This window comes from Amblyraja radiata, chromosome 9 (genome assembly GCF_010909765.2).
Source record: "Amblyraja radiata isolate CabotCenter1 chromosome 9, sAmbRad1.1.pri, whole genome shotgun sequence".
Lineage (NCBI taxonomy): Eukaryota > Metazoa > Chordata > Chondrichthyes > Rajiformes > Rajidae > Amblyraja > Amblyraja radiata.
The window spans coordinates 3,502,450-3,529,674 of NC_045964.1; the positions used below are offsets into that span (position 1 = coordinate 3,502,450).

At 44.2% G+C, this 27,225-nt stretch overlaps 1 protein-coding gene across 3 annotated transcripts; it reads left to right on the plus strand.

Annotated features, from left to right (window-relative positions):
• The first annotated feature begins 109 nt into the window (after positions 1-109).
• slc25a47 (solute carrier family 25 member 47) lies at positions 110-26,647 on the plus strand. 3 transcript variants are annotated; one of them, XM_033026510.1, is made up of 6 exons: positions 110-471; positions 13,706-13,749; positions 13,837-13,908; positions 17,546-17,728; positions 22,643-22,925; positions 24,949-26,647. In XM_033026510.1, exons 1-6 carry the CDS (start codon positions 435-437, stop codon positions 25,233-25,235), a joined length of 906 nt encoding a protein of 301 aa, XP_032882401.1. In that variant the 5' UTR covers positions 110-434; the 3' UTR covers positions 25,236-26,647. The 3 variants fall into 3 exon arrangements, with proteins under 3 accessions (XP_032882401.1, XP_032882402.1, XP_032882403.1); XM_033026511.1 differs by having other exon boundaries at positions 253-504; XM_033026512.1 differs by lacking the exon at positions 110-471 and adding an exon at positions 13,295-13,481.
• Positions 26,648-27,225: the final 578 nt, after the last annotated feature.

Sequence of the window (27,225 nt, forward strand, 5' to 3'; positions counted from 1 at the left end):
CGGCGGTTTCCACCACTGCGCATGTTCACCGCCACTCGGCAATTTCCACCACTGCGCATGTTCACCGCCACCCCTCGGCTCTCTCTGCGGCAGTTCGCCGTCTCTCACTCGGCTACTTCCGTCACCACTCGGCTCTCTCCGCCGCCTTTCGACCTGTTTACCGCGCTCGGCCGTTTTGTCCGTTACTGGCCCGCGTGCGAGTCGAGTCGAGTCGAGTCGAGGGGGCGCGCTTGCCCTCCCTCCCTCCCTCCCTCCCTCCCTCGCGCCCGCCCCAATGGAGTCACGGCGTGTGTTACACAACTGTCGTCGAGCACAGCGCCCTTCTCAGAAACAACCCCCTTCAGCCCAAAGATCATAGAGGAGCCCTCACACTGCAGAACCAACATCTATCTATGATGCCGTGAGCGCCGAGCAGTGTTGACGTTTGGTGCAATATGCATTTCATTGACTTTATAGCGGGCTGGGTTGCAGGTAGGAAACCTCTCTGCCACAAGAGCTTTTAAAGTGAGAGGAAAACACACACGTTTGCTGCAAGAAGTTGTCGTTTTATGCCGATGTATCATGTTTTAAAAATTAATAATAGAACAAAACAATGTCGTTTGCCAGTTTTGAGACTTTGCAGTTTTTAAATGTCTGGTTTCAAATAGATTCAATTTGTTCATTTGTACATTCACTGTCTAATGTTGCTTATGAATCAATGTCAAATTAACCTGTCAGCGGTTTTAAAAGTTGACGAAGCATGCATGAAATTGTGTACTTCTAACATTGAGGCTTATTAAGATGCCATTGAAACTAATGAAAGGTCATAAAGAGGAGCGGTGGGACCTGACGCATATGTGCTTAGTTACATGTAATATTCCTATGATAGTTTAATAAATAGTAGCTCTTAGCCAGTTGAGACAAACCTTTTTACTAATGCACTCCTTCCAGAGATATATGTTTAAAACCCCCCACAAATCAAGTTCAAGTTCAAGTGAGTTTATTGTCATGTGTCCCCCATATAGGACAATGAAATTCTTGCTTTGCTTAAGCACACAGAAAATAGTAGGCATTTACTACAAAACAGATAAATGTGTCCATATATCATGATATAAATACATACACACATGAATAAATAAACTGGTAGTGCAAATAACAGAAAGTGGTTGCTAATAATCAGAGTTTTGTCCGAGCCAGGTTTAATAGCCTGATGGCTGAGGGGAAGTAGCTATTCCTGAACCTGGTTGTTGCAGTCTTCAGGCTCCTGTACCTTCTACCTGAAGGTAGCAGGGAGATGAGTGTGTGGCCAGGATGGTGTGGGTCTTTGATACAATACAATTCAATTTATTGTCATTTGGACCCCTTGAGGTCCAAACGAAATGCCGTTTCTGCAGCCATACATTACAAACAAATAGACCCAAGACACAACATAATTTACATAAACATCCATCACATTGCTGTGATGGAAGGCCAAAAAAACTTCTCTCTCCACTGCACTCTCCCCCCCGATGTCAGAGTCAAAGTCAAAGTCAAAGCCCCCGGCGGGCGATGGCGATACTGCCAGCCTTTTTGAGGCAGCGACTGCGATAAATGGATGGAAGGAAGGTCAGAGCCGATGATGGACTGGGCAGTGTTTACTACTTTTTGTAGTCTTTTCCTCTCCAGGGCGCTCAAATTGCCAAACCAAGCCACGATGCTCTCGACTGTGCACCTGTAGAAGTTAGAGAGAGTCTTCCTTGACAATCCGACTCTCCGTAATCTTCTCAGGAAGTAGAGGCGCTGATGAGCTTTTTTGATAATTGCGTTAGTGTTCTCGGACCAGGAAAGATCTTCAGAGATGTGCACGCCCAGGAATTTGAAGTTCTTGACCCTTTCAACCATCGACCCGTTGATATAAATGGGGCTGTGGGTCCCCCTCCTACTCCTTCCAAAGTCCACAATCAGTTCCTTGGTTTTGCTGGTGTTGAGGGCCAGGTTATTGCGCTGGCACCATATGGACAGTTGCTCGATCTCTCTTCTGTACTCTGACTCATCCCCATCAGTGATACGCCCCACAATAGTGGTGTCGTCAGCGAACTTGATGATGGAGTTCGCACTGTGGTTCGCTACGCAGTCATGGGTATAGAGTGAGTACAGCAGGGGGCTGAGCACGCAGCCTTGAGGTGCTCCCGTGCTGATTGTTATTGAGGCTGACACATTTCCACCAATACGAACAGACTGTGGTCTGTGGACGAGGAAGTCGAGGATCCAGTTGCAGAGGGATGCACAGAGACCCAGTTCTGCGAGTTTGGTAACCAGTTTGGAGGGGATGATTGTGTTAAATGCCGAGCTGTAATCAATGAATAACAGCCTGACATATGAGTTTTTGTTGTCCAAGTGGTCCAGTGCGGAGTGGAGGGCCAGCGAGATTGCATCCACCGTTGATCTGTTGTGGCGGTACGCGAACTGCAGTGGGTCCAGGTTTTTGTCGATGTAGGAGTTGATTTGCTCCATGATCAACCTCTCAAAGCACTTCATCACCACCGGCGTTAGTGCCACTGGTCGATAGTCATTGAGGCATGTCACCTTACTCTTCTTGGGCACTGGTATAATTGATGCCCTTTTAAAGCAGGTGGGGACCTCAGAAGTGAAGTTGATAACTTCAATCATTGAAGTTATCGGACGTTCATAAAACTTGTGAACGAAAAAGCAAAGTGCTGGAGGAACTCGGTGGGTCAGGCAGCATCTGTGGAGGAAATGGACAGACAACGTTTCAGGTCTGATTGGAGTTGGGGAGAGAAAGCTGGAAAAGAGGATTGGAGGTGCATGGCAAGTGATATGTAGAACTGCAGATGCTTGTTTACTCAAAAAGACACAAAGTACTAGATTATCTCAGTGGGCCAGGCAGCTTCAATGGCGAACATAGATAGGTGGTGTTTTGGGTCAGGACCATTTTTCAGACAGATTGTGGTAGGAGAGGGGGGATGAAAGCTGGAAGAGAGGAGGGGTAGTACAAACCTGCAACCGCAAGAAATGCAACACCTGTCCCTTCACCTCCCCCTCGACTCCATCCAAGGTCCCAAGCAGTCGTTCCAGGTGCGACAAAGGTTCACCTGTATCTCCTCCAACCTCATCTACTGCATCCGCTGCTCTAGATGTCAGCTGATTTACATCGGTGAGACCAAGCGTAGGTTGGGCGATCGTTTCGCCGAACACCTCCGCTCAGTCCGCAATAACCTACCTGACCTCCCGGTGGCTCAGCACTTCAACTCCCCCTCCCATTCTCAATCCGACCTCTCTGTCCTGGGTCTCCTCCATTGCCAGAGTGAGCAACAGCGGAAATTGGAGGAACAGCACCTCATATTCCGTCTGGGGACCTTGCGTCCTTATGGCATTAACATAGAATTCTCCCAATTTGGCTAGCCCTTGCTGTCTCCTCCCCTTCCTTAACCCTCTAGCTGTCTCCTCCCACCCTCCCATCTGCCCGCCCTCGGGCTCCTCCCCTTTTCCTTCTTTCTTTCCCCCACCCCCCATCAGTCTGAAGAAGGGTTTTGGCCCGAAACGTCGCCTATTTCCTTCGCTCCATAGATGCTGTTGCACCCGCTGAGTTTCCCCAGCAATTTTGTGTACCTTTAGTAATAGGTGGATACAGGTGTGGTGGGGTGCTGTTTACTGTCTGAAGAATGGAGTGTGACAAAGGCTGGAGGTGAAAAGGAGACGAATAAGATAGGGAAAGAGGAAGAGTGAAATGTAAGGGAGGAAGGGATATTGGTGGAAAGGACAGGGAGAAGGGGGAATAAAGAGAAACGGGGGATTTGAGGACAGATATGAAGGAGCGGGGTGATTCGAGAGCATGGGAGAAGGCACAGGAAAAAGATGGGAGGGTGGTATTACTTGAAATGTCAGAATTCAATATTAATACCATTGTGTTGTAAGCTACCAAAGCAGAATCTAAGGTGCTGTTCCCCCTGTCTGTGTGTGGCCTTACTCTGGCAATGGAGGAGACTTGTGACAGAAAGGTCAGTATGGGAATTTGAAGGGGAGTTAAGGTGGTTAGCACCAGCAGGCCTTGGGGGACCAAGCATGTTCAGTGTTCAGTGAAACATTCAGACCTCTGCTTGCTCAGTAACATTCCCAGTATTGTCATTAAACCTGCCGACAAAGGAGGTGCTGCTGTAGTCTGGCAGGCTCTACCGTGCTGAGGCCAGGTGCCAGCTCTCGGTCACCTCCTCATACCTACCCCTTGACCATGACCCACATCATCCCAGACCCCAGATCTCATAAACTCTAGTGATCTCCATCAGGGCCGGCGTTAAGCCGATTTGACCGATTGCTCCCAATTGGGCCCCGCGCCTAATGGGGGCCCCGCACTAATGTTCAGTATTTCGTACGGAAATACGAATTATCTTTGTTAAATAAAGATTTTTTTTAATTCGCCATCCGCCAACCCTTCTTCAGACTCATTTAATGACGCCGTGTTCCTTTGAATAAAATTCACGCGGCGTCATTAATACTTGTTTAAAACACAATTACATTACTGAGAAATGTAGATCGATGACACGTTGAGAATTTCATTTAACTCACCATCATGAGTGAGGGCCCCGGACCGCGAGAAGGGGCTTCTTCCTGGTGTGCAGGTTTGTCATTCACCTACCGACCCACGTTGTGTCTCTCTGTGTTTTGCCCTCTCCCTCCCTCCCTCTTTCTCTCGCGCTCTCTCTCCCGCTCCCCGTCTCGTCTCTCTCTAGCTCTCCTACTCCCTCTCTATCACCCTGTCCCCTCAGCATTCCAGGAATCATTGATGTTTAGCGGTAGACAAAAATGCTGGAGAAACCCTGCGGGTGAGGCAGCCGCCTGGCCCGCTGAGTTCCTCCAGCACTCTGTGTTTTTTGTTTGGCTCTGAAGTTGAAGGTGGCTCAGCGGGACGGGCAGCGGCTCTGGGGAGAGGGTTGTGTTTCTGGTCGAGACCCTTCTTCAGACAATCACAAGTACTCTCACCGACGCGAGTTCAGTTCGGTCTGAAGAAGGGTCTTCTCTCCAGAGTCGCTGCGCTGCCTGTCCTGCTGAGTTACTCCAGCTTTATGTCTATCTTCAATTTCAGAGAAATACAATTTCTCACGGGGGGCTTATAACGTCTCTAAACCCCTCTGGGACCTTCTGAACACCTCTAAACCCCCTCTAGCCCCCCTATTTCCCTCTATTCCCCTCTAAACAATTGTAACACACCTGAACCCATCTGAAGCCCTCTAAACATCTCTAAACCGTTTAAACCCCCTAAGGCCGGCCATGCACGCACACACACAGACGCATACACACAAACACACACACTCAGTCACACAGACACAGAGACACAATCGCATACACTCATAAACACACACACACACATTCAATCTTTCAAAGTGCCGCTCATTTTATTAGATGTGTGACACTTTCATATAGTTTTTCAAAATTTTAGTATATCAAGCATTTAATGTTTTTTTTGGTTAAAGACGAGCATACTACACGAAATATAAACATACATAAATTTTTACTTTTCTAGAGTAGGGGCCCCGCCATCAATTTTCTAATTGGGCCCCGCAATTCCTAGCACCGGCCCTGATCTCCATTCCACAGCAGTCCTGTTATGCCTGTTTCTATCTCCTTCACAAAATCTACCTGCTCTGAATGTTCTCTGCTGCTGTGTCTGAATCCTTGACCCAGTGGTGCTGTGGTTCACCCGGACAATTGGGGCAGTTCAAGTAGGCAGCTCTCCACCACCTTATCAATGGACGAAACGAGTATGACTGTCCTCTCCTCTCCATAGGGTCGTCTATTTGTGAGTCTGCAGATGTCTGTAGAGGCCGATCCGTGATCCACACACCTTGGTGCAACGTGGGCAGTGGAGACTGGTGGTGGTTAGTAGTCGTTGAGCCCCCTTCTCTCTCTCCTTACAGTGCTGTCACTTTGTCTCTGCGACACGGCGTAGTTCCATTTCATGACGTGCAGCTCCTTCCTGCACGGATTTCCTCCAGGAGCACCTGTCCAGTGCAATGTGCTCCCAGTTGCTTGATGTGATGTGGAATTTCTTCAGACTGTTCTTGATGTTGTACTTGAAGCGTTTCTTTGGCCCGCCGGGGGCTCGCCGACCTTCCTTCAATTGACAGTACAGGATTTGTTTAGGACATACGGATGACATGGCCAGTCCATCGAAGTTGGTGCTGCATTATTGTGGCGGTGATGCTGGTCATGTTGGCTTCATCCAAAATGCTGATGTCGGTGTGTTTGTCTTCCCAGCTGATCCTCAGAATCTTTCGTTAGGATCTTTGATGGTTTTGTTCCAGGGCTCTCAGGTGTCTGCTGCAGGTGGTCCATGACTCGGCTCCATACAACAGGGTGGAGAGGACAACGGTTCTGTAGACCAGCAGTTTTGTTTGAGCCTTTAAGTCTCAGACTTCAAAGACTCTTTTCCTGAGTCTTTTCCTGAGTCTGGCGTAAGCGCCGCTGGCACAACTTGATTGATGTCAGAGTCGATGTCAGTTTTTGAGGAAAGAATGCTGCCAAGGAAGTGGTCAACGTTTTCAAGAGTGGTGTCGTCCAATTTTATAGTGGGCTGGGTAGATGGCTAGTTGGGTGGAGGTTGTTGTAGGACTTGGGTCTTCTTGATATTTAAGGCTAGGCCCATGGCTCTATATGCCTTGGCAAAGGCATTCAGGATTCCCTGGGGGTCTTCTGCAGAGTGTGCTGCAATGGTGCAGTCGTCCGCGTACTGAAGCTCCATGATGGCAGTGTTACTGACTTTGCTCTTGGCCTTCAACCTATCATGGTTGAATAGCCCACCATCAGTTCTGTAGAGGATTGGGATCCCCGATGGCAGCTCTTCACCAATGAGTTGAAGTATGACAGCAATGGAGACGACAAACAGGGTGGGTGCGATGATGCATCCCTGTTTGACCCCCGTTTCCACAGTGAAGGGCTCGGACTCAGAACCGCAGTTGCTGAGCACTGTGACCGACACGCCATAATGTAGAAGCCTCAATATTCTGATGTACTTGTCGTGACAACTGTACCTTGATCGTATGCTCCAACGAGCCTGGCGGTCTACCGAGTCTAAAGCCTTTGTCAGGTCTATGAAGGCCATGTACAAAGGTTGCCTACTTGCTTTTGTTCACGGCATTTTTCCTGGAGCTGGCGTGCTGCGAATATCATGTCTGCTGTACCTCTGGATGGGCGGAAGCCACACTGTGATCCTGGGAGTACCACCACAGAATGTGGTAAAAGTCAGTTTGCGAGGTCACGAGCAAGGACTTTGCCTGTTGTTGACAGGAGCGAGATGCCCCTGTAGTTTCCACATTCAGCCTTGTCCCCCTTCTTGAAAATGGTAACTTAGAGCATCCCTGAGTTCTGAGGGAAGTTCTTCTTTTTCCCAGGCCTTAAGGAGTAGGGCGTTGATGTGGTACAGGAGCTCTGGTCCACCTTCCTTTAAGATCTTAGCTGGGATCCCATTTGGACCGGTGGCCTTGTTGCTCTTAAGGCTCTTAATGGCATCTTGAACCTCTATCATAGTGGGAGGTTCTTCCATATCTTCTCTGATGGGACTCTGGGGCATGCGCTGGGTAATGTCTGGTTCAGTTGTGCTGTCATGGCTGAGGAGTTCCTGGAAGTGCTCTTTCCATCGGGCGTTAATGGACTCATTGTCCTTCAGCAGTTCTTGTCTGTCTTTTGATCGCAGGGGGGTTAAGCCGCGGCAGCTTGGACCATAGACGGGTTAGTAGCGCTGAAGAAGCCTCTGATGTCACCCGAGTCTGCCAGTCTCTGGATTTCCAGAGCCTTATCTGTCCACCAAGAGTTCCTTAAGCTCCTTCACCCGGCTCTGGACGTCCGCCTTGGCTCTTTTGGCCTTGCAGGTTATATAATTTTGCCAGGCACAAAAGGCTTTCATTTTCTTGGAGATGAGCTGTTCTATCTCTGAGTCGTTCTTGACAAACCAGTCCTGGTGTTTTCTGGACTTGCACCCAAGGATGTTTTTACAGGTATCAAGGATGGAGGATTTGAGTCTGCTCCAGTGCCCTTCAATATCATCAGGATATTCCTGTTGGAGGCGTTCCCCAAGAGAAGCCTGAAGTCGCAGTTTCCTCCAGGGTTTCAAGCTTCAGCCTCGGCTGGATCTGCTTTGTTTGAATCCTCCTCTTCCTCTTGAGTTTGATAGACATCTTGGAGCGGATGAGGCGATGATCTGTCCAGCAGTCATCTGCATCGATCATGGCCCTTGTGATGTTCACGTTACGGCGGTCCCTGTCTCGTACAATGACATAATCAACGAGATTATGCAGATTATGTGCCAATACAACATACCAGCGAACTCTAAAAATGCTACTCTTTTGTTTTACGGCCACAAGCCACGTTCATTTATTAATCTTGCATGCCGGCACCTTTTTGCCTACAAAGAAAGTATTGTAAAGATACATTATAAGAGTTTGGGAAATTTGGAGATAAGAAGCCACATGTTTTAAATGGAGAAAGGCAGATTTAGGATTGAAGTCTATGAGTTTTCATTTGTGCATCAATTGCTCAATGTATGGAATAGATTCCAATCATTTAAAGAACTTGGTCGTGTAATGGGTTCACTCTGGGTAGGTCAAGTAAAATGGATCAATTAGCTCAACCAAATCCCATGTGATTAGATACAAATATTGCAAACCTCTGAGAAATTCTCAAAAATAGTATTGGTGACTTGCAGGAAGGCAGGAAAGTCATTACGACTGCGCTCGTAAATCAATAAATAAAGTGCCCATAGGGTGATAATTAAACAGGCTGCACATTGATAAACAGTCATTTCTATGCCTCAGTCGATTAGATTGCTGATAATTCAAGGCAAAGTGGCATGAACATTAACTGCATTCCACAGTTTCTCCTTGTGTGCTGTCACATTTAGATTGTGGGTAGCTAATTAGAATGAATAAAAATATTTGTGGTTGTGAGGTAAATCAACATTTACATTGTATAAACTGTTATATTGATTGTTTCTGCCTTGTATGATCTTTAACTTCCAGAACATTAATTGGAACGCAAAACTTTGCTGAAAGATTATTATTTCATCTTATTTCTAACCTTTTCTGTTTGATTTCATTATTGATACTTACATTGTATTCCATGCTGAGGCTATTAGAAACATAGAAAATAGGTGCAGGAGGAGGCCATTCGACCCTTCGGCCCTTCGAGCCAGCACCGGCCATTCATTGTGATCATGGCTGATCGTCCCCTATCAATAACCCGTGACTGCCTTCTCCCCATATTGTTATGCAAGTTTATAACTTCAGTGCATACTCTTTACATTGCGTCTTTTGGCAAACATTGTTAGATCGTTTCACAATAAAAGATATGTTATTCATTGAAGTTTCAGTATTCCTTTGATAATTGCAATTTTATCAAGTATGCATTGATAGGAGCAGTTTCCTCTGCTCATTGTACTTGAAGTATTTCCATCTGTAGCTGAGTCAAATATCCATTGATGTATAGAGTTATCTCCTCAGTATCTCACATAAACAAAAATAAAATTATAGTTTGTGTAATACACTCAAATAACTCCAGCAAAATAACCAGACAACTTCAGTATTGTTATCTTCCCTTTCTCTGACTGTAAAAAAAATCGTAAAAGCACACACAAGAAAATCAGGAGGTAATTGAACCACTTCTAGGGTAAGGCTACATTTTTGTAGGAGGTAATTGAACCACTTCTAGGGCAAGGCTACATTTTTGTTTTAATTGCTGTAGTAAAATGTTGCCATCTCTGATCCTGATCAATATTATTTTGAAGGCATAGTGTAGGTATTGGTCGAGTTCCTGCTTCACAGCATACGCAGTTCAGGTTCAATCTTGGATTCTGTTGCTGAGAAATTTGCATGTTGGTCTTGAGATCATGTGGGTATCCCCCAGCTCTCTGATTTCTTTCCACATCCCAGAAATATGCAAGTTGGTCAGTTAGTTAGCCATTGCAATCTTCCCCCTGATGCAAAGATGGATGATAAAGTCTGTGGCGAATTGTTGAGACTGCAAGGAGAAGAGGCCACAGGGACAAATAAGTGAGGAACTGGGATAGCATTGTAAGCCACTTTATACTCGATGGGCCAAATTGTTTAATTCCTTGTCACAAGGAAAATAATTTCAGGTCTGATATTTGCAGGCCGAGGAAAAGTTTCTTGGATGTGCTGCAGATATTTACTGCAGGACGCATTTAAATTTTATTGCATGTCTGTGTGGCAATGAACACGCCAAGCAGCTGGAATGATCTGTTTAAGAAGGAACTGCAGATGCTGGAAAATCGAAGGTACACAAAAAAGCTGGAGAAACTCAGCGGGTACAGCAGCATTTATGGAGCGAAGGAAATAGGCAAAGTTTCGGGCCGAAACCCTTCTTCAGACTGATCGGGGTGGGGGGGGCGGGGACAAGAAAGGAAAAAGGAGGAGGAGCCCGAAGTCTGGGGGATGGGAGGAGACAGCAGGGGGACTGAGGAAGGGGAGGAGATGGCAAGGACTAACAAAATTGGGAGAATTCGATGTTCATGCCCTCAGGATGCAGACTCCCCAAGCGGAATATGAGGTGCTGTTCCTCCAATTTCCGGTGCTGCTCGCTGTGGCCATGGAGGAGACCCAGGACAGAGAGGTCGGAGACGGAGTGGGAGGGGGAGTTGAAGTGCTGAGCCACCGGGAGGTCAGCTTGGTTATTGCGGACCGAGCGGAAGTGTTCGGCGAAACGATCGCCCAGCCTCCGCTTGGTCTCACCGATATAGATCTGCTGACATCTAGAGCAGCGGATGCAATAGATGAGGTTGGAGGAGATGCAGGTAAACCTCTGTCGCACCTGGAACGATTGCTTGGGTCCTTGAACGGAGTCGAGGGGGGAGGTAAAGGGACAAGTGTTGCATCTCTTGCGGTTGCAAGGGAAAGTGCCCGGGAAAGGGGTGGTACGAGAGGGAAGGGAAGAATTGACAAGGGAGTTATGGAGGGAGCGGTCTTTGTGGAAGGCAGATATGGGGGGAGATGGGAAGCTGTGGCGAGTGGTGGGGTCACGTTGGAGGTGGCGAAACTGACGGAGGATTACTTTTTGTATGTGACGGTTGGTGGGGTGAAAGGTGAGGACTAGGGGGACTCTGCCCTTGTTGCGAGTGGGGGGGATGGGGAGAGAGAGCAGTGTTGTGGGGTATGGAAGAGACCCTGGTGCGAGCCTCATCAATTGTGGAGGAGGGGAACCCCCGTTCCCTGAATAATGAGGACATTTCAGATGTCCTGGTGTGGAACGCCTCATCCGTGGAGCAGATGCGGCGTAGACGGAGGAATTGGGAGTAGGGGATGGAGTCCTTACAGGAAGCAGGGTGGGAAGAAGTGTAGTCCAGATAGCCATGGGAGTCAGTGGGTTTATAGTGGATGTCGGTCAGAAGTCTATCACCTGCAATGGAGATGGTGAGGTCAAGGAATGGTAGGGAAATGTCGGAAATGGTCCAGGTTTATTTGAGTGCCGGATGGAAGTTAGTGGTGAAGTGGATGAAGTCAGTCAGTTGTGTGCGGGTGCAGGAGGTGGCACCAAAGCAGTCGTCGATGTAGCGGAGGTAGAGGTCGGGGATGGGGCCCTGGTACGTATTGAACAAGGATTGCTCGACGTAACCGACAAATAGGCAGGCATAGCTGGGGCCCATGCGTGTGCCCATAGCTACGCCTTGTATTTGGAGGAAATGGGAGGAGTCGAACGTGAAGTTATTGAGGGTAAGGACCAGCTCCGCTAGGCGGAGGAGAGTATCAGTGGCTGGGTATAGGTTGCTTCACTGGTCGAGGAAGAACCGGAGGGCTTTGAGACCATCCTGGTGGGGGATGGAATGATCTGTTGCACTGCATATTATGGACTTAAATTAGGGTGTATCACCCCAACCATGAGTCAAGAGGTGTCAGATTTATGGGGAAAAAGCAGTAGAACGTGGTTGAGAGGGAAAGATCGATCAGCCATGATTGAATAGTGGAGTAGACTTGATGGGCTGAATGGCCTAATTCTGCTCCTAAAATTTGTGAAGAGTGTTTTATTGTCATATGTATCAACAGAATAATGAAATTCTTACTTGTAACAGCACAACGGGTTTGTCATAGTCATACAGCAATTTTGCGGGTCATTTATTTTTTTTATCCACGTTTTAATGGGTTACCCAGTGCAAAGACTTGCTGAATCTGCATCTACCGACAAGCAAAAGATTTGCACTAATCCCATTTTATTCTACCCACATTCTCATCAGCTCTTTCAGTCTGAAGAAGAGTCTCGACCCGAACCGTCACCCATTCCTTCTCTCCAGATATGTAGCCTGTCCCGCTGAGTTACTCCAGCATTTTTGTATCTATCTCAGCTCTTTCAGACTGTACACTGGCCAATTAACTTACCAATCAACGCATTTTAGTGATGTAGGGAGAAACCAGAACACTTGGCAGAAGCACGTGAAGTCATAGGGCGAATGTGCAAACTCCACACAGATAGCATCAGAAGTCTCTATTCAACTCAGATTCCTGGATTTGAGCAGTAGACTGCATCACGGGTACTGAAAAAGGAATATTGTTATTTTTAGAGATGATTTAATGCCATGATCTAAATGTAAAGGAAGTTTATGCAGTTTAAGCTGTTTTCCCTTGTAAACAAACACACTTTTTGACTTTTGCAAATCATAATATTTATTAAATAATATGATGGCATTCCACAATTTTGTCTGTAAATTCAGGTGCAATTTTTTGTAGATCGCACTGCGTTTTAGGCATACCTTTGGCTAATCCTGCTTCATAGCAGTAGAAATGAGAACTATTACATAGAAACATAGAAAATAGGTGCAGGAGTAGGCCATTCGGCCCTTCGAGCCTGCACCGCCATTCAATATGATCATGGCTGATCATCCAACTCAGTATCCTGTACCTGCCTTCCCTCCATACCCCCTGATACCTTTAGCCACAAGGGTCACATCTAACTCCCTCTTAAATATAGCCAATGAACTGGCCTCAACTACCTTCTGTGGCAGAGAATTCCAGAGATGCGTGAAAAAAAAATTCTCATCTCGGTCCTAAAAGACTTCCCCCTTATCCTTAAACTGTGACCCCTTGTTCTGGACTTCCCCAACATCGGGAACAATCTTCCTGCATCTAGCCTGTCCAACCCTTTAAGAATTTTGTAAGTTTCTATAAGATAACCCCTCAATCTTCTAAATTCTAGCGAGTACAAGCCGAGTCTATCCAGTCTTTCTTCATATGAAAGTCCTGACATCCCAGGAATCAGTCTGGTGAACCTTTTCTGTACTCCCTCTATGGCAAGAATGTCTTTCCTCAGGTTAGGAGACATTTTTATTTTAACCCAGCTCCAAAGTGAAAGATGAGAATGTGAATTGGTTATTTGCAGCTGACTGAAGAAGCTTTGCTCTGCTCCCAACTCTTGTTTTTCCATGATTCTTTGGTGAATAATAAATTGGGAGCCAAGGATGGAAATTAGTTGTTTCCAGCGACACTGATGATGGATGTCACAAACATAAGGTCATTTCATGCGACTGATTCTATGATAATACAAGTTTCTATATTGTATCTGCATACAGGGCAAAATAAGTAATAACTGACTTAATTTGCACATGTGGCTTTTCATAGATGGAGGATTCCATGGTTTAGAAATGTAATGTTAGATGAGTTTGTTCTAGAGTTCTAACGATATAAGAACGTAATTAAAGTTATGTTTTGCATTCGTTGTTGTAACATCTACGCAGGTGGACTTGCTACAGTTGTGGGATATCCTTTGGATACGATCAAGGTAACATATATATTGTATTAGATGTACAGCTACATGTAGTCCATACTTGCATGTGCGATATGGAGCTAATATCAGTTGTCTCATCAGGTGAGAATTCAGACACAACACATGTACAGCGGTGTTTGGCACTGTATCCTATCAACTTATCGGAGAGAAAAAGTAAGTCTGCACAACGTTTACTTATGAAACCATTTTTTAAAAATTGCTTAGTAATGGTTTTCATGAATGTTACTGTCCTTAAACTAGAAATTGTAATGCTTAATTTCTGAAATTTTAGATGCAAAATATAAGTTACATTCTCATATCCTTGATACTCTGTAACATCTTCCACCTTGCATAGAACCTGCTATGGAATCTGCCATCTATGAAAAGTAGATTTTTGAAAAGTAGATCTGCCATCTATGAAAAGTGGGTTCTACAAACCCACTGACTCCCATGGCTATCTGGACTACACTTCTTCCCACCCTGCTTCCTGTAAGGACTCTTACCCCCTACTCTCAATTCCTCTGTCCATGCCGCATCTGCACCCAGGATGAGGTGTTCCAAACCAGGGCATCGGAGATGTCCTCATTCTTTAGGGAACGGGGGTTCCCCTCTTCGACTATAGATGAGGCTCTCAGCAGGGTCTCCTCTATATCCCGTAGTTCCGCTCTCATTCCCCATCCCCCCCACTCGTAACAAGGACAGAGTCCCCCTGTCCTCACCTTCCACCCCACCAGCCGTCACATACTACAGATAATCCTCCGACATTTTCGCAACCTCCAACGTGATCCCACCACTTGCCACATCTTCCCATCTCCTCTCCTTTCAGCTTTCCGCAGAGACCACTCCCTCCGTAACTCCCTGGTCAATTTGTCCCTTCCCACCCAAACCATCCCCTCCACTGGTACATTCCCTTGCAACTGCAGGAAATGCTACACTTGTCACTTTACCTCCCCCTTTGACTCCGTCCAAGGACCCAAGCAGTCTTTCCAGGTGAGGCAGAGTTCTAGGTTCCACCTGCACCTCCTCTAACCTCATCGATTGCATTCACTGCTCTAGGTGTCTACTGATCTACATCAGTGAGACTAAGCGTAGGCTTGGCGATCGCTTTGCACAACACCTCCGCTCGGTTCGCACAACCAACCTGATCTCCCGGTGGCTCAGCACTTCAACTTCCCCTTCCATTCAGAATCCGACCTTTTCATCCTGGGCCTCCTCCATGGCCGGAATGAGTCCCACGCAAATTGGAGGAGCAGCACCTCATATTTCGCTTGGGTAGTTTACACCCCAGCGGTATGAACATTGACTTCTCCAATTTCAGGTAGTCCTTGATTTCTCCCTCTTTCCCCTCCAATTCCCAGCCCACTGTCTCCTCCTCTTCCTTTCTTCTTCCCACCCCCCCACCACATTAGTCTGAAGAAGGGTCTCGACCCGAAATGTCACCTATTCCTTCGCTCCATAGATGCTGCCTCACCCGCTGAGTTTCTCCAGCATTTTTGTCTACTTTCTCTGAAAAGTCAGCTATGTTTTGAGGAAATTCCAGAAGTTAAGCATTTCATTTATCAATATCTCGTGCAAATAAATTACTCTATAAAACTAGCTTATTGATAACATTTTATCGTAAATTGCAAGGCCTTCAATTTCAATCAAATAATCATTTTCACTGTCATTTGCTGACATAATATATTGCATCTACAAACAATGTAAAGCTAAAAAGTCAAGTGGCTAGATGCTGCTCAATGAAACTTTTTAAAGCTTAGATCTTTAGGGCGATTGATCTCAGATTGGCTTAATTGGTCTACCTGTTTGCTTATGTTTGTGTTATTTAAAATGAAACATTTTGAAGACAAGTGTGACCATGCCATCCAGTCCATTGAGCCTGTTCCACCATTCAGTGAAAGCACAGAGTGTGAAACTTAATTCCTTCCACTAATTCTACTTCCCTTCATCCCGTTCACTAAGAAAGAATATTGATCCCAGTTTTTGAGTTCCTAATTGAAGAAGTCTCTATCGTCTTTCTGGTGGGAGACAATCCCACATGCTTCCATCCTTTGCATGAAGACATGTATCTGAACGTTTTCTCATGCATGGGCCAACATTTTGGAAGAGAACCATCTGTGAAGCCCGCTGTCAGGTCAGCATGTTTCTGACTTCCTGCTGTAACACGCAAGCTTGGATACTGGCATATCTGATTCTAAGGCTTGGCTCAACTTTGAGCTCCTCCAAGCTGACCAGTGTGAAAGGTACACCTTATATCTGACCCTTCAGCTTTATGTCAGCCCATGCCATTATATGTAGCTCATCCTCATTCATATCTAAAAGGTCACGGCATGCATTGAAAGGGTACGGGTAAGTTAAATTCTCTTTCTTTATTTGAATCGACATTAATGTTTCTAATTTATATTAGATAAATATGGCTTTAGTTTTAGCATCTGTTACAATTGTTTTAATTGTCTCTGATTATCTAGGATGTTTGTAAGTCATTGTACAGATCTTCTGATGGCTCAGTTTAAGTTTATTGTCACGTGTACCGAGGTACAGTGAAAAGCATTTGTGTGCTAACCATTCAGCGAAAGGACAATACATGATTACAATCGAGCTATTTACAGTATATAGATACATACGGGGATAATACATAGTGCAATGTAAAGCCAGTAAAGTCCGATCAAAGATAGTCTGAGGGTCTCCAATGAGGTAGATAGTAGTTCAGCACTGATCTCTGGTTGTGGTAGGATGATTTAGTTGCCTGATAACAGCTGGAAAAAACTGTCCCTGAATCTGGAGGTGTGAGCTTTCACACACTTGCCTGATGGGAGAAGAGGGAGGGGCTAGAGTGAGACTCATCCTTGATGATGCTGCTGGCCTTGTCGAGGCAGCGAGAGGTATAAATGGTGTCAATGTAAGGGAGGTTGGTTTGTGTGATGGTCTGGGCTGCGTCCACAATTCACTGCAAGCGAAGCTGAAGACGATACTTGGGGTGTAGGAGCCCTAGCATCAGCCACCTTTGCTGCTCTACCTCTTCTTCTTCTTCTTCTTCTTGCATATGGCGTGCACAGCCTAAAGTTGTAGGACAACTTGTTCTATTTGATCTTATTTGATTGTGAACACCGGTTTGATTGCATTCATCGAAACAGGGCGGACCACGTGAAGGTTGCAATCTTCTACCCCGTGCTCTACCTTATGGGGAGACTACTTGGACCCGTGGATGTGCAGTAATATATGTGGGGCAAAGCGAAGAGAAGGCGCACCATAGGTCCAGAACAAAATCTTGTCCTTTGTGCCCTCCAGCCCTGGAATTCCCCACCATCAGAAAAACCTCAATCAGTACATTTCAAAATCACAAAACCTTGAACCAAATCAGTCTTTGCTGATTTATGTAATAGCTCCTTACAATCTAAACCTTGAGGCCTTGACAACATTTAGGTGAATCTGCCCAACATTCCTTCCAAGGCTGTTATATTTCTGTACGGCTCAGAACTGTCACAGTACTGCAGATGTGACCTTTGGTGCAGCAAAAATATCCTCCCATTTCATTCCAGCATTCTAGTTTTAAATGCTAATGCTCAATTAACTCCTTTTGACTTTTGTTTTGCACCTTGCTTATAGATTTGAATGATCTGTGATTTAGTGTTCAATGAGGAGATTTCTTCAACACACATTGCAGAGATGGGAAAGTGGAACCAAATGCAAATGGAACCAAGTTGACCATGAATGGGACAAGAAATTAGACAAACTTCCAATTCTGAATATTGTGAACTAGTTGTTTATATCCCCATGGCAATATCCATAAACGTTTGTTATTGTCGTTCCACAGGTTTACGGGTTTTACAAAGGAATGGCTCTGCCTGTTCTGTCAGTGGCGATATGCAGTTCTGTTTGTTTCGGCACATACAGAAATAGCCTTCATTTCTTATGCCAGTATCGGCATGGCAGCTCTGCCTTGAAGCCAGAGAGACTTGATGTTTTTGTTGCTGGTTGTGCTGCAGGGACCACTGAGGTAAGCTGTTTGTAATGCAACCGCTTTCCTGTCTTTTCCAGCTCGGGTTGTGTTGTGTTTCAGTATGGTAATTAGATCATTTAATTAGTTCTGTACCAACTGCACATGGGGGAACAATGTCAGCCACTTAGAAAACATGAAATAAAACCAGAAAATGCAGGAATGTTATCGTGCTGTCTGTGGAGGAATTTTAAATGTTAGCAGTTCAGGTACATAATCATAAATAGGAATTAGAAAAATGCTGGGAGTGACAAGGTTTGAAGGGCAGGGATGTGCAAGGGATGGGCAAAATGGTAGGTCTGTCAGGGTACAGGCATAGAGAGATAAATAACAAGATCTGATTGTGCAAGGCAAATGGGTAGAATAATGGACAAAAGGATGGGTTTAGAGGGGACCTATTGGGGATTAGCAGAATTAATTTCTTCAAATACTCATTCATGTTCCCACCTCTTATTTGGAGGAAGTGAATGGAATCGAGGAAAAAGTTGTTCAGTGAGAATACATGTTCAACGGGTGTAGGAGGCTGAGATTGTTTCAGCATGTGTTCATGGAAGCTTGGTTCCTTTAGGAAGGTGATAGAAACATAGAACATAGAAACATAGAAATTAGGTGCAGGAGTAGGCCATTCGGCCCTTCGAGCCTGCACCGCCATTCAATATGATCATGGCTGATCATCCAACTCAGTATCCTGTACCTGCCTTCTTTCCATACCCTCTGATCCCCTTAGCCACAAGGGCCACATCTAACTCCCTCTTAAATATAGCCAATGAACTGGCCTCGAATACCCTCTGTGGCAGAGAGTACCAGAGATTCACCACTCTCTGTGTGAAAAACGTTCTTCTCATCTCGGTTTTAAAGGATTTCCCCCTTATCCTTAAGCTGTAACCCCTTGTCCTGGACTTCCCCAACATCAGGAGCAATCTTCCTGCATCTAGCCTGTCCAACCCCTTAAGAGTTTTGTAAGTTTCTATAAGATCCCCTCTCAATCTCCTAAATTCTAGAGAGTATAAACCAAGTCTATCCAGTCTTTCTTCATAAGACAGTCCTGACATCCCAGGAATCAGTCTGGTGAACCTTCTCTGCACTCCCTCTATGGCAATAATGTCCTTCCTCAAATTTGGAGACCAAAACTGTACGCAATACTCCAGGTGTGGTCTCACCAAGACCCTGTACAACTGCAGTAGAACCTCCCTGCTCCTATACTCAAATCCTTTTGCTATGAAAGCTAACATACCATTCGCTTTCTTCACTGCCTGCTGCACCTGCATGCCCACTTTCAATGACTGGTGTACCATGACACCCAGGTCTCGCTGCATCTCCCCTTTTCCTAGTCGGCCACCATTTAGATAATAGTCTGCTTTCCTGTTTTTGCCACCAAAATGGATAACCTCACATTTATCCACATTATACTGCATCTGCCAAACATTTGCCCACTCACCCAGCCTATCCAAGTCACCTTGCAGTCTCCTAGCATCCTCCTCACAGCTAACACTGCCCCCCAGCTTAGTGTCATCCGCAAACTTGGAGATATTGCCTTCAATTCCCTCATCCAGATCATTAATATATATTGTAAATAGCTGGGGTCCCAGCACTGAGCCTTGCGGTACCCCACTAGTCACTGCCTGCCATTGTGAAAAGGACCCGTTTACTCCTACTCTTTGCTTCCTGTTTGCCAGCCAGTTCTCTATCCACATCAATACTGAACCCCCAATGCCGTGTGCTTTAAGTTTGTATACTAATCTCTTATGTGGGACCTTGTCGAAAGCCTTCTGGAAGTCCAGATACACCACATCCACTGGTTCTCCCCTATCCACACTACTAGTTACATCCTCGAAAAATTCTATAAGATTCGTCAGACATGATTTACCTTTTGTAAATCCATGCTGACTTTGTCCAATGATTTCACCACTTTCCAAATGTGCTGCTATTCCATCTTTAATAACTGACTCTAGCAGTTTCCCCACTACCGATGTTAGACTAACTGGTCTGTAATTCCCCGTTTTCTCTCTCCCTCCCTTCTTAAAAAGTGGGGTTACGTTTGCTACCCGCCAATCCTCAGGAACTACTCCAGAATCTAAAGAGTTTTGAAAGATTATTACTAATGCATCCACTATTTCTGGAGCTACTTCCTTAAGTACTCTGGGATGCAGCCTATCTGGCCCTGGGGATGTATCGGCCTTTAATCCATTCAATTTACCCAACACCACTTCCCGGCTAACCTGGATTTCACTCAATTCCTCCAACTCCTTTGACCCGCGGTCCCCTGCTATTTCCGGCAGATTATTTATGTCTTCCTTAGTGAAGACGGAACCAAAGTAGTTATTCAATTGGTCCGCCATATCCTTGTTCCCCATGATCAACTCACCTGTTTCTGACTGCAAGGGACCTACATTTGTTTTAACTAATCTCTTTCTTTTCACATATCTATAAAAACTTTTGCAGTCAGTTTTTATGCTCCCTGCCAGTTTTCTTTCATAATCTAATTTTCCTTTCCTAATTAAGCCCTTTGTCCTCCTCTGCTGGTCTCTGAATTTCTCCCAGTATGCTGCTTTTTCTGGCTAATTTGTACACATCATCCTTCGCTTTGATACTATCCCTGATTTCCCTTGTTATCCACGGATGCACTACCTTCCCTGATTTATTCTTTTGCCAAACTGGGATGAACAATTTTTGTAGTTCATCCATGCAGTCTTTAAATGTCTTCCATTGCATATCCACCGTCAACCCTTTTAGAATTAATTGCTAGTCAATCTTGGCCAATTCACGTCTCATACCCTCAAAGTTACCTTTCTTTAAGTTCAGAACCATTGTTTCTGAATTAACAATGTCACTCTCCATCCTAATGAAGAACTCAACCATATTATGGTCACTCTTGCCCAAGGGGGCACGTACAACAAGACTGCTAACTAACCCTTCCTCATTACTCAATACCCAGTCTAAAAAGATGAGAAGGAATTTCCATAGTCAGAGGGTAGTGAATCTGTGGAATTATTTTCCACAGAATGCTGTGGAGGCCATCTTTGGGTATTTTTAAAGCAGAGACAGATAGATTCTTGATTAGTGAGGGTGTCCGGGGTTATGGGGAGAAGGCAGGAGAAACAGTTAGGAGGGAAAGAGGTCAACTATGATTGAATGGTGGAATAGACGATGGGCCGAATGGCTATCACTATCACTTGTGACCTAAGAGGCAGAGAGGACCCTCAGACAATCCTTGTATGGCATGGAGGTGTAAAAGCATAGTTGTTAATACGTTCCTGATAAAATCTAACAGAATTGGAGATGTAGTACATGGCACACAATCCTCTCCTTGAATCAAAAAACGTATTTCTTTAATATTATTCCAGTTCCAATGATAGGTAAAAATCCAGTTGCTGCTCAGCTGCCAGTCCACTCTGTGCTTTTATTTCAATGTCCGGTAACTGTAGTACAACTGTTTGTATTAAAAAAGATGCCTTGGTTAATGATGAAATATTAAGTTAGATCAAAACTCTTCTCTGATGCACCAAAGCCAGCTGAATTTAGTATGATTTGCAGTTGATTCACAGTACATATGTTTATATGGAAAAAGACTAATGAAATAGACTGATATTAGTAAACAAAAACCTACTTTTAAAATCTTTATAATTTTATTGTCTGTAATTAGCTGCAAAATGATCATCGCTGTGTACACCGACATTGGGTTTGTAGTCACATCTTTGTTGGAGATGCCGTGTAGAATCCATGCTCAACTCCAAGTCTGACCTTTGGTGCAGGACTAAGGAAATGCTGCTGGTTCAGCTTTCAAATGGGACATTCAACTAAAATGCCAGTTCATGTGGATATAAAATGTTCAATAGCAATTACTGAACCTGAAAATTGAAGTTGTTCCAGAGCTGTGGCCAATATTAATCTTCCAGTCAGCACTGCACAAATGTATTAACTGGTCATTTACCTCAGTGATAATTCCAGTGCAGTATTTGCTGCTATTAAGCTCCCTGGGACACACAGAGGATATTACAAATTTTGCAGAGATAGAAGATTTTAATTTTGTCTTGCGTTGTGGCAGCTCCCAAGGGTCGGGCCATTTCTACTATCGAATCCCTCGGCACGGGAATGGATGAGTCCGGGGGCGGCCCTTAGCCACAGGGATAAAGGGCAGGGGTTTAAGTGCAATCTCTCTCTTGCAGACCCGTCTGGTCAAGAGAACGACAGCGAATAAAATACCTCCTGGCTCCTCGCCTTCATTTCGGGCTTATCATCGCACCACAGCATGCTAAATATCCTCAACACTCCTGTCAATTGAGTTTTTTTAAATTTCTAATTTGGAAAGAGCATTAAAAGTAGCAGTTTTGGATGGGAGAGCAGAAGTCATTTGATATACATCACTTATTCTGAACCTGGAAAGTAGACAAAAAATGCTGGAGAAACTCAGCAGGTGAGGCAGCATCTATGGAGAAAAGGAGTAGGTGACGTTTCGGGTCGAGACCCTTCTTCCATTGCTGAAGAATCCTTCTTCAGATCCTTTCCTCCATAGATGCTGCCTCACCCGCTGTGTCTTTCCAGCATTTTTTGTCTACTTTTGATTTTTCCAGCATCTGTAGTTCCTTCTTAAATATTCTGAACCTGGGTAGTGTTCATAATATTATTTCATGTTAAAAGATTAAGCACAGAGAACATCCAATCATCAGATACATTGGGGAATTCCCTTTAAATTAACTTTCACGTTGGAATTCTCCATCAATAGATTATACATTTTATAAACTTCAGTTCACAGCACATAATCAATTTTAGGATTTATTATCAGTTGATGTTAAATACTTTTTTTGCACGCATATTTTTTCCTAATCCATCTTTGTCTGAGTTTTTTAACTCCTTCCAAGAGCCCCAATTAAAAATAATCGACATTTCTAAAATCTTTTTTATTTTGTTTTCCAGGCTATGGTGTTTGCTCCCATTGACTTAATCAAGATAAGGCAGCAGAATCAGACACATCCTCACCAGTCATATCAAGGTCAATCATCTCATGGCTTGTTAACAATGCCCAAATACAGAGGCCCAATACACTGCCTGATAACAATATTGAAAGAGGAGGGCATACTGGGATTGTACAGAGGCATTACTGCACTGTGGTTAAGAGACATCCCATGTTTTGGATTATATTTTGTAGCCTACTCCGTTTTCAGTGAACAACTTACTCCACAAGGACAACATAAACCAGGTACGTACAATTTTACAACCATTTAGAGGTCAGATCAATATCATTTGATATTAAATGAGCTAACTCCAGTTGTAAGATTGTGTCCATTGTTGTGTATCGCTTAAGATGGACAATTTCTGTGTTACTTTCCTACAAAATTAATTAACCATTTGGACATAGGATTTATATTTTTAAAGAATATTAATTATTGGAAAAAAGTTATTATTAGTATTTATTACTCTACTTCATAATACTAATAGTCACTGATAACTAGGGTATATTCTAACCTCCAAGGATCTTTCGATTAGAGTTGGGTAAAAGGTAAAAAAATGTTTGTTTGTTTGTTTGTTTTTTGAAAACTCAAACTCAACACTCGATCTCACTAAACTCAACACTCAATCTCACTGAAGTTGTGAGCCTTTGATTAATGTCTCTGTTTCAGCATTAATGTTGGACAGGCTGCCAGGATTTTCCAGCCTCAAGAAAATGCAGCAAGATAGGGTGAAGTATGGAAGAGACAAGGGAGAAGGCAGAGTAGGGGAACGTTTTCCCAGGAACTCCTTACTCTTGGCAATGTCCTGCCCAACCCAACCTCAATTCAAAATCTTCAAAGGACCTCTATATTTTACTGGTACTGAGTCACAGGGCCTTCAGCAGTTCCCAGAAATCACATAGGATCATCTAAGTTTCTTCTGTAATCTTTTGTGACATTTTCCCATTCCTCATTTTCCACCATCCTGATCTCTTCTCTCCTTTCTGTGTTTTTTAAACCCCTCACCATCTACCTTCACTGTGATTTTTCTGATCCTTTTCCAGTTTGTCAGTATGAGCCTTTAATCCATCTGTGTCATGGAAATACCACTTGCACTGTCCTAAGGTGTTTGTCCCTAGCTAGGTCTTCCACCTGCTACTGAAACTTTCATCTAGGCGCTTTTTACCACGTTTTGTCTTGCACCCTCTCACCTTCAGCTTAAGAGCTCTGCTTCCCGAAGTCTGATCCACACCAGCATTTCTCTGGAACATCCGAGGTTGAGGGGAGACTTGATAAAAGTACATAAAATGATGGGAGGCATAGATAGGATAGACAATCAGAACTTTTTTCCCAGGGTGGGCATATCCAACACTAGACGGTGAAATAGGGAAAGTTTAATGGATATGTGCAGGGCAAGTTTTTTTTTTTTTTTACAAAAAAGGTGGGGGCCTGGAATGCATTGCCTGGGGAGGTGGTAGAGCCAGATACCACAGTGGTGTTTCAGAGGCTATTAGATAGGCACATGGGAGTGCAGCGAATAGAGGAATATGGATCATGTACAGGCAGAAGAGATCAGTTCAGCTAGGCATCATGTTTGGTACAAACATTGTGGGCCAAAGGGCCTGTCCTGGTGCTGCACTGTTCCATGTTAAATGATGCAATTGTCCATCTCTCCCCCAACTTTGCTGATATAACTTGGCTAATGTTGGATTGAATAAGGAGTAAACCATTTCGAATGGAGAGGAGGAAACACTTTTTCTCACAGAGAGTGGTGAGTCTGTGGAATTCTCTGCCTCAGAGGGCGGTGGAGGCAGGTTCTCTGGATGCTTTCAAGAGAGAGCTAGATGGGGCTCTTAAAAATAGCGGAGTCAGGGGATATGGGGAGAAGGCAGGAACGGGGTGCTATTGGGGATGATCAGCCATGATTACATTGAATGGTGGTTCTGGCTCGAAGGGCCGAATGGTCTACTCCTGCACCTATTGTCTATTGTCCATAATGTTCATCAAACCTTTCTAATTTGAAATTGTTATCCTTGTGTTTAATATCACTTCATTAATACTTTTCTCCACAACTATTTGCATTTCATGCTCCCCTCAAACAAAGCTCTCCTTTCATCCTTGTATGGCCTTTATATTTATGTGAATTGGGGGTTGGGCATTTTTTATTCTAAAAGTGAAATTCTTGTGCTCTTTTAGGGTGGTTGCATGCAGACTAACATTGTGGAATAATGAAAACGTGGAAATATTTTACCGATCAAATATTTGAGTTAGTAAAAGGTTTTTCATAAACAGATTGGTTGGGCAAGTTGGTGGCTGGCGGATGTGCAGGCACGACTTACTGGATACTGGCAACTCCAATGGATGTCATGAAGTCTCGCATGCAGATGGATGGCATGGGACAGCAGAAATATAATGGTGTGCTGAACTGTATCGCTCAAAGTTTCAGACAAGAAGGGATGAGGGTTTTCTTCAAAGGCCTGAGCTTGAACTGTGTGCGTGCCTTTCCTGTCAATGGAATGACCTTTGCAATATATGAAACTGTGCTGGTATTCCTCAAAAAGGCAAATTTAAAGGATTAATGCATCGCACAACATTTGACAGCAATGCATCTTTATCTACATATTAAAATTTACACCAGGCTTCACGAACTTGAATCCTTATCTTAAATATAGACACAAAGTCCGCGAGCATTGCCACTTTTCATTTCACTGCACATCTCGTATGTGTATGTGACGAATAGACTTGACTTGACTGAACGTGGGCTACCCAGAGCTTAATACTGCAATAAATCTCAACCACAACTTTTCAGTTTCGTTTTTGAAACAGGTTGATCAATTTTGGGTGTTTAAGCATTTTTTTCCCCCACACAACTTCGATTTGCTGAGGAGACTGAAGAAATTTGGCATGTCTTCAGTGACTATTACAAACCTCTGCAGATGCACTAGAAAGCATACTGTCAGGATGCAGGATCACAGCCTGGTTTGTTGATGAGGTCTGCCCGAGATAGCAAGAAATTGCAGAGTTGTGATGTAACCCAGTCCATCACACTATTGACGTCATCTACACTTCACGATGCCTGGGGGGAAAACAGCAAACGTAATAAAGCCTTATCCAACTCCAGTCTTTCCTCCACCCTGCTCTCATCAGACGGAAGATACAGAAGCTTGAAAGCGTTGTACCACCAGACTGAGGAACAGCTTCTTCCCTCTGTCATCAGGCTTCTGAATGGTCCTACCATAAGCTAAGGTACTATTCGATTCATCTTGATCCCATCTTGGACTTTGTTTATGGAACTGGTGCACTGTAATGCTGAGAACTATTCTTCACTCTGGAATGTTGTGCAATTGATGTTGTGCCTTCTAGCTGCAAACGTGCATCAGTTGGTCACCTCGGCTCCTGCTTAGTACCTAAATCCACTTCTACCACTAAGACATGAACAAAAGAGCCAAGGAAATACCACTATCTGCAGGTTCCACAATGTTGCACCTCATCTCGTCTTAATCCTGACTCTGGTCAACAGCACCATGAAAATACTTGCATTAGAAGGGTGGCAGTGAGTCTAAAGTTGATTTTCCACTGCATTCCCAAATAAAGGACAATGAAAGCTAGTCTTGGCAGCAACTCTAAGAGGCTGGAGAATGAATGAATGAATAAATAAATAAAGTCCCTTTGCCTTTAAAAACCTTAAATGTTCAATTATTATTGTCTCCAATTAATATTGTGCCAATTAATATCATGGCTGCAGAAAGTGAACTAGAGAAAAATATATATTTTGGTATAATTGGCACATTTTTCTGTACCAGTGTAAATGTTAACGTTGCACCCATTGCTTATAGGTGCTGAATGCTTATTGATGGTTATGTATATTGAAATAATGTCAAAAGAATACTTATTTTTGCACATTATAACCCAAATACAGCATGTTTTAATGATTTTACACTGTTTGGCAATGAATTGAGCTAAAGAATAAAAATATCTATCGTTTGCAGTATTTTCTTGGTTGTGCAATTTAAATATCCTTAAAATATTAAAAACATGTGCATATTAATTAATGCAAAAGATCCTACATGTTAATTTATCTTTTAAATTAATTGAAATTCATTTTATTCTTTCAATGTCAGAGGCATACAGCATGGAAACAAGCCCTTTGGCCACTGTGTCTACACCGACCATCAACCACTGCATTATCCTATGTTCATCCCATTTGTTGATTCTCGTCATTCCCCTCCCCCCTCCACTGCCCACAATGTGGGAGGAAACCAGAGCTTTTGCACTGCCCGATGTACTCTTGAATGGAACCATTTGCCTGGATAGCAGCTCGCAGGCATAAAAGTTTTACTGTATCTTGTACACATGTAAATAATTAACCACTACACCCTGAGGAACCCTAATGGCCACAGGGAGAACATGCAAACAGGAGGCGAGGTAATGATTGAACCTGTGTCTCTGGTGCTGTGAGGCAGGCACTAGACCACAGGAGTAGAAACATGTCCCTTTTTGTCACTTTCAAAAATAAATTCATTTCTGCATATAAAGAGAATTAATGAGGGCCAGGACCATGATATATCT

Bases quoted from the DNA above. Each gene is read 5' to 3' on its own strand.
- slc25a47 (XM_033026510.1), top strand. From the start codon at position 435: ATGCATTTCATTGACTTTATAGCGGGCTGGGTTGCAG. The intron at 472-13,705 runs GTAGGAAACCTC...ACATCTACGCAG, and splicing joins TATAGCGGGCTGGGTTGCAG to GTGGACTTGCTACAGTTGTG. The intron at 13,909-17,545 runs GTAAGTCTGCAC...GTCGTTCCACAG, and splicing joins CAACTTATCGGAGAGAAAAA to GTTTACGGGTTTTACAAAGG.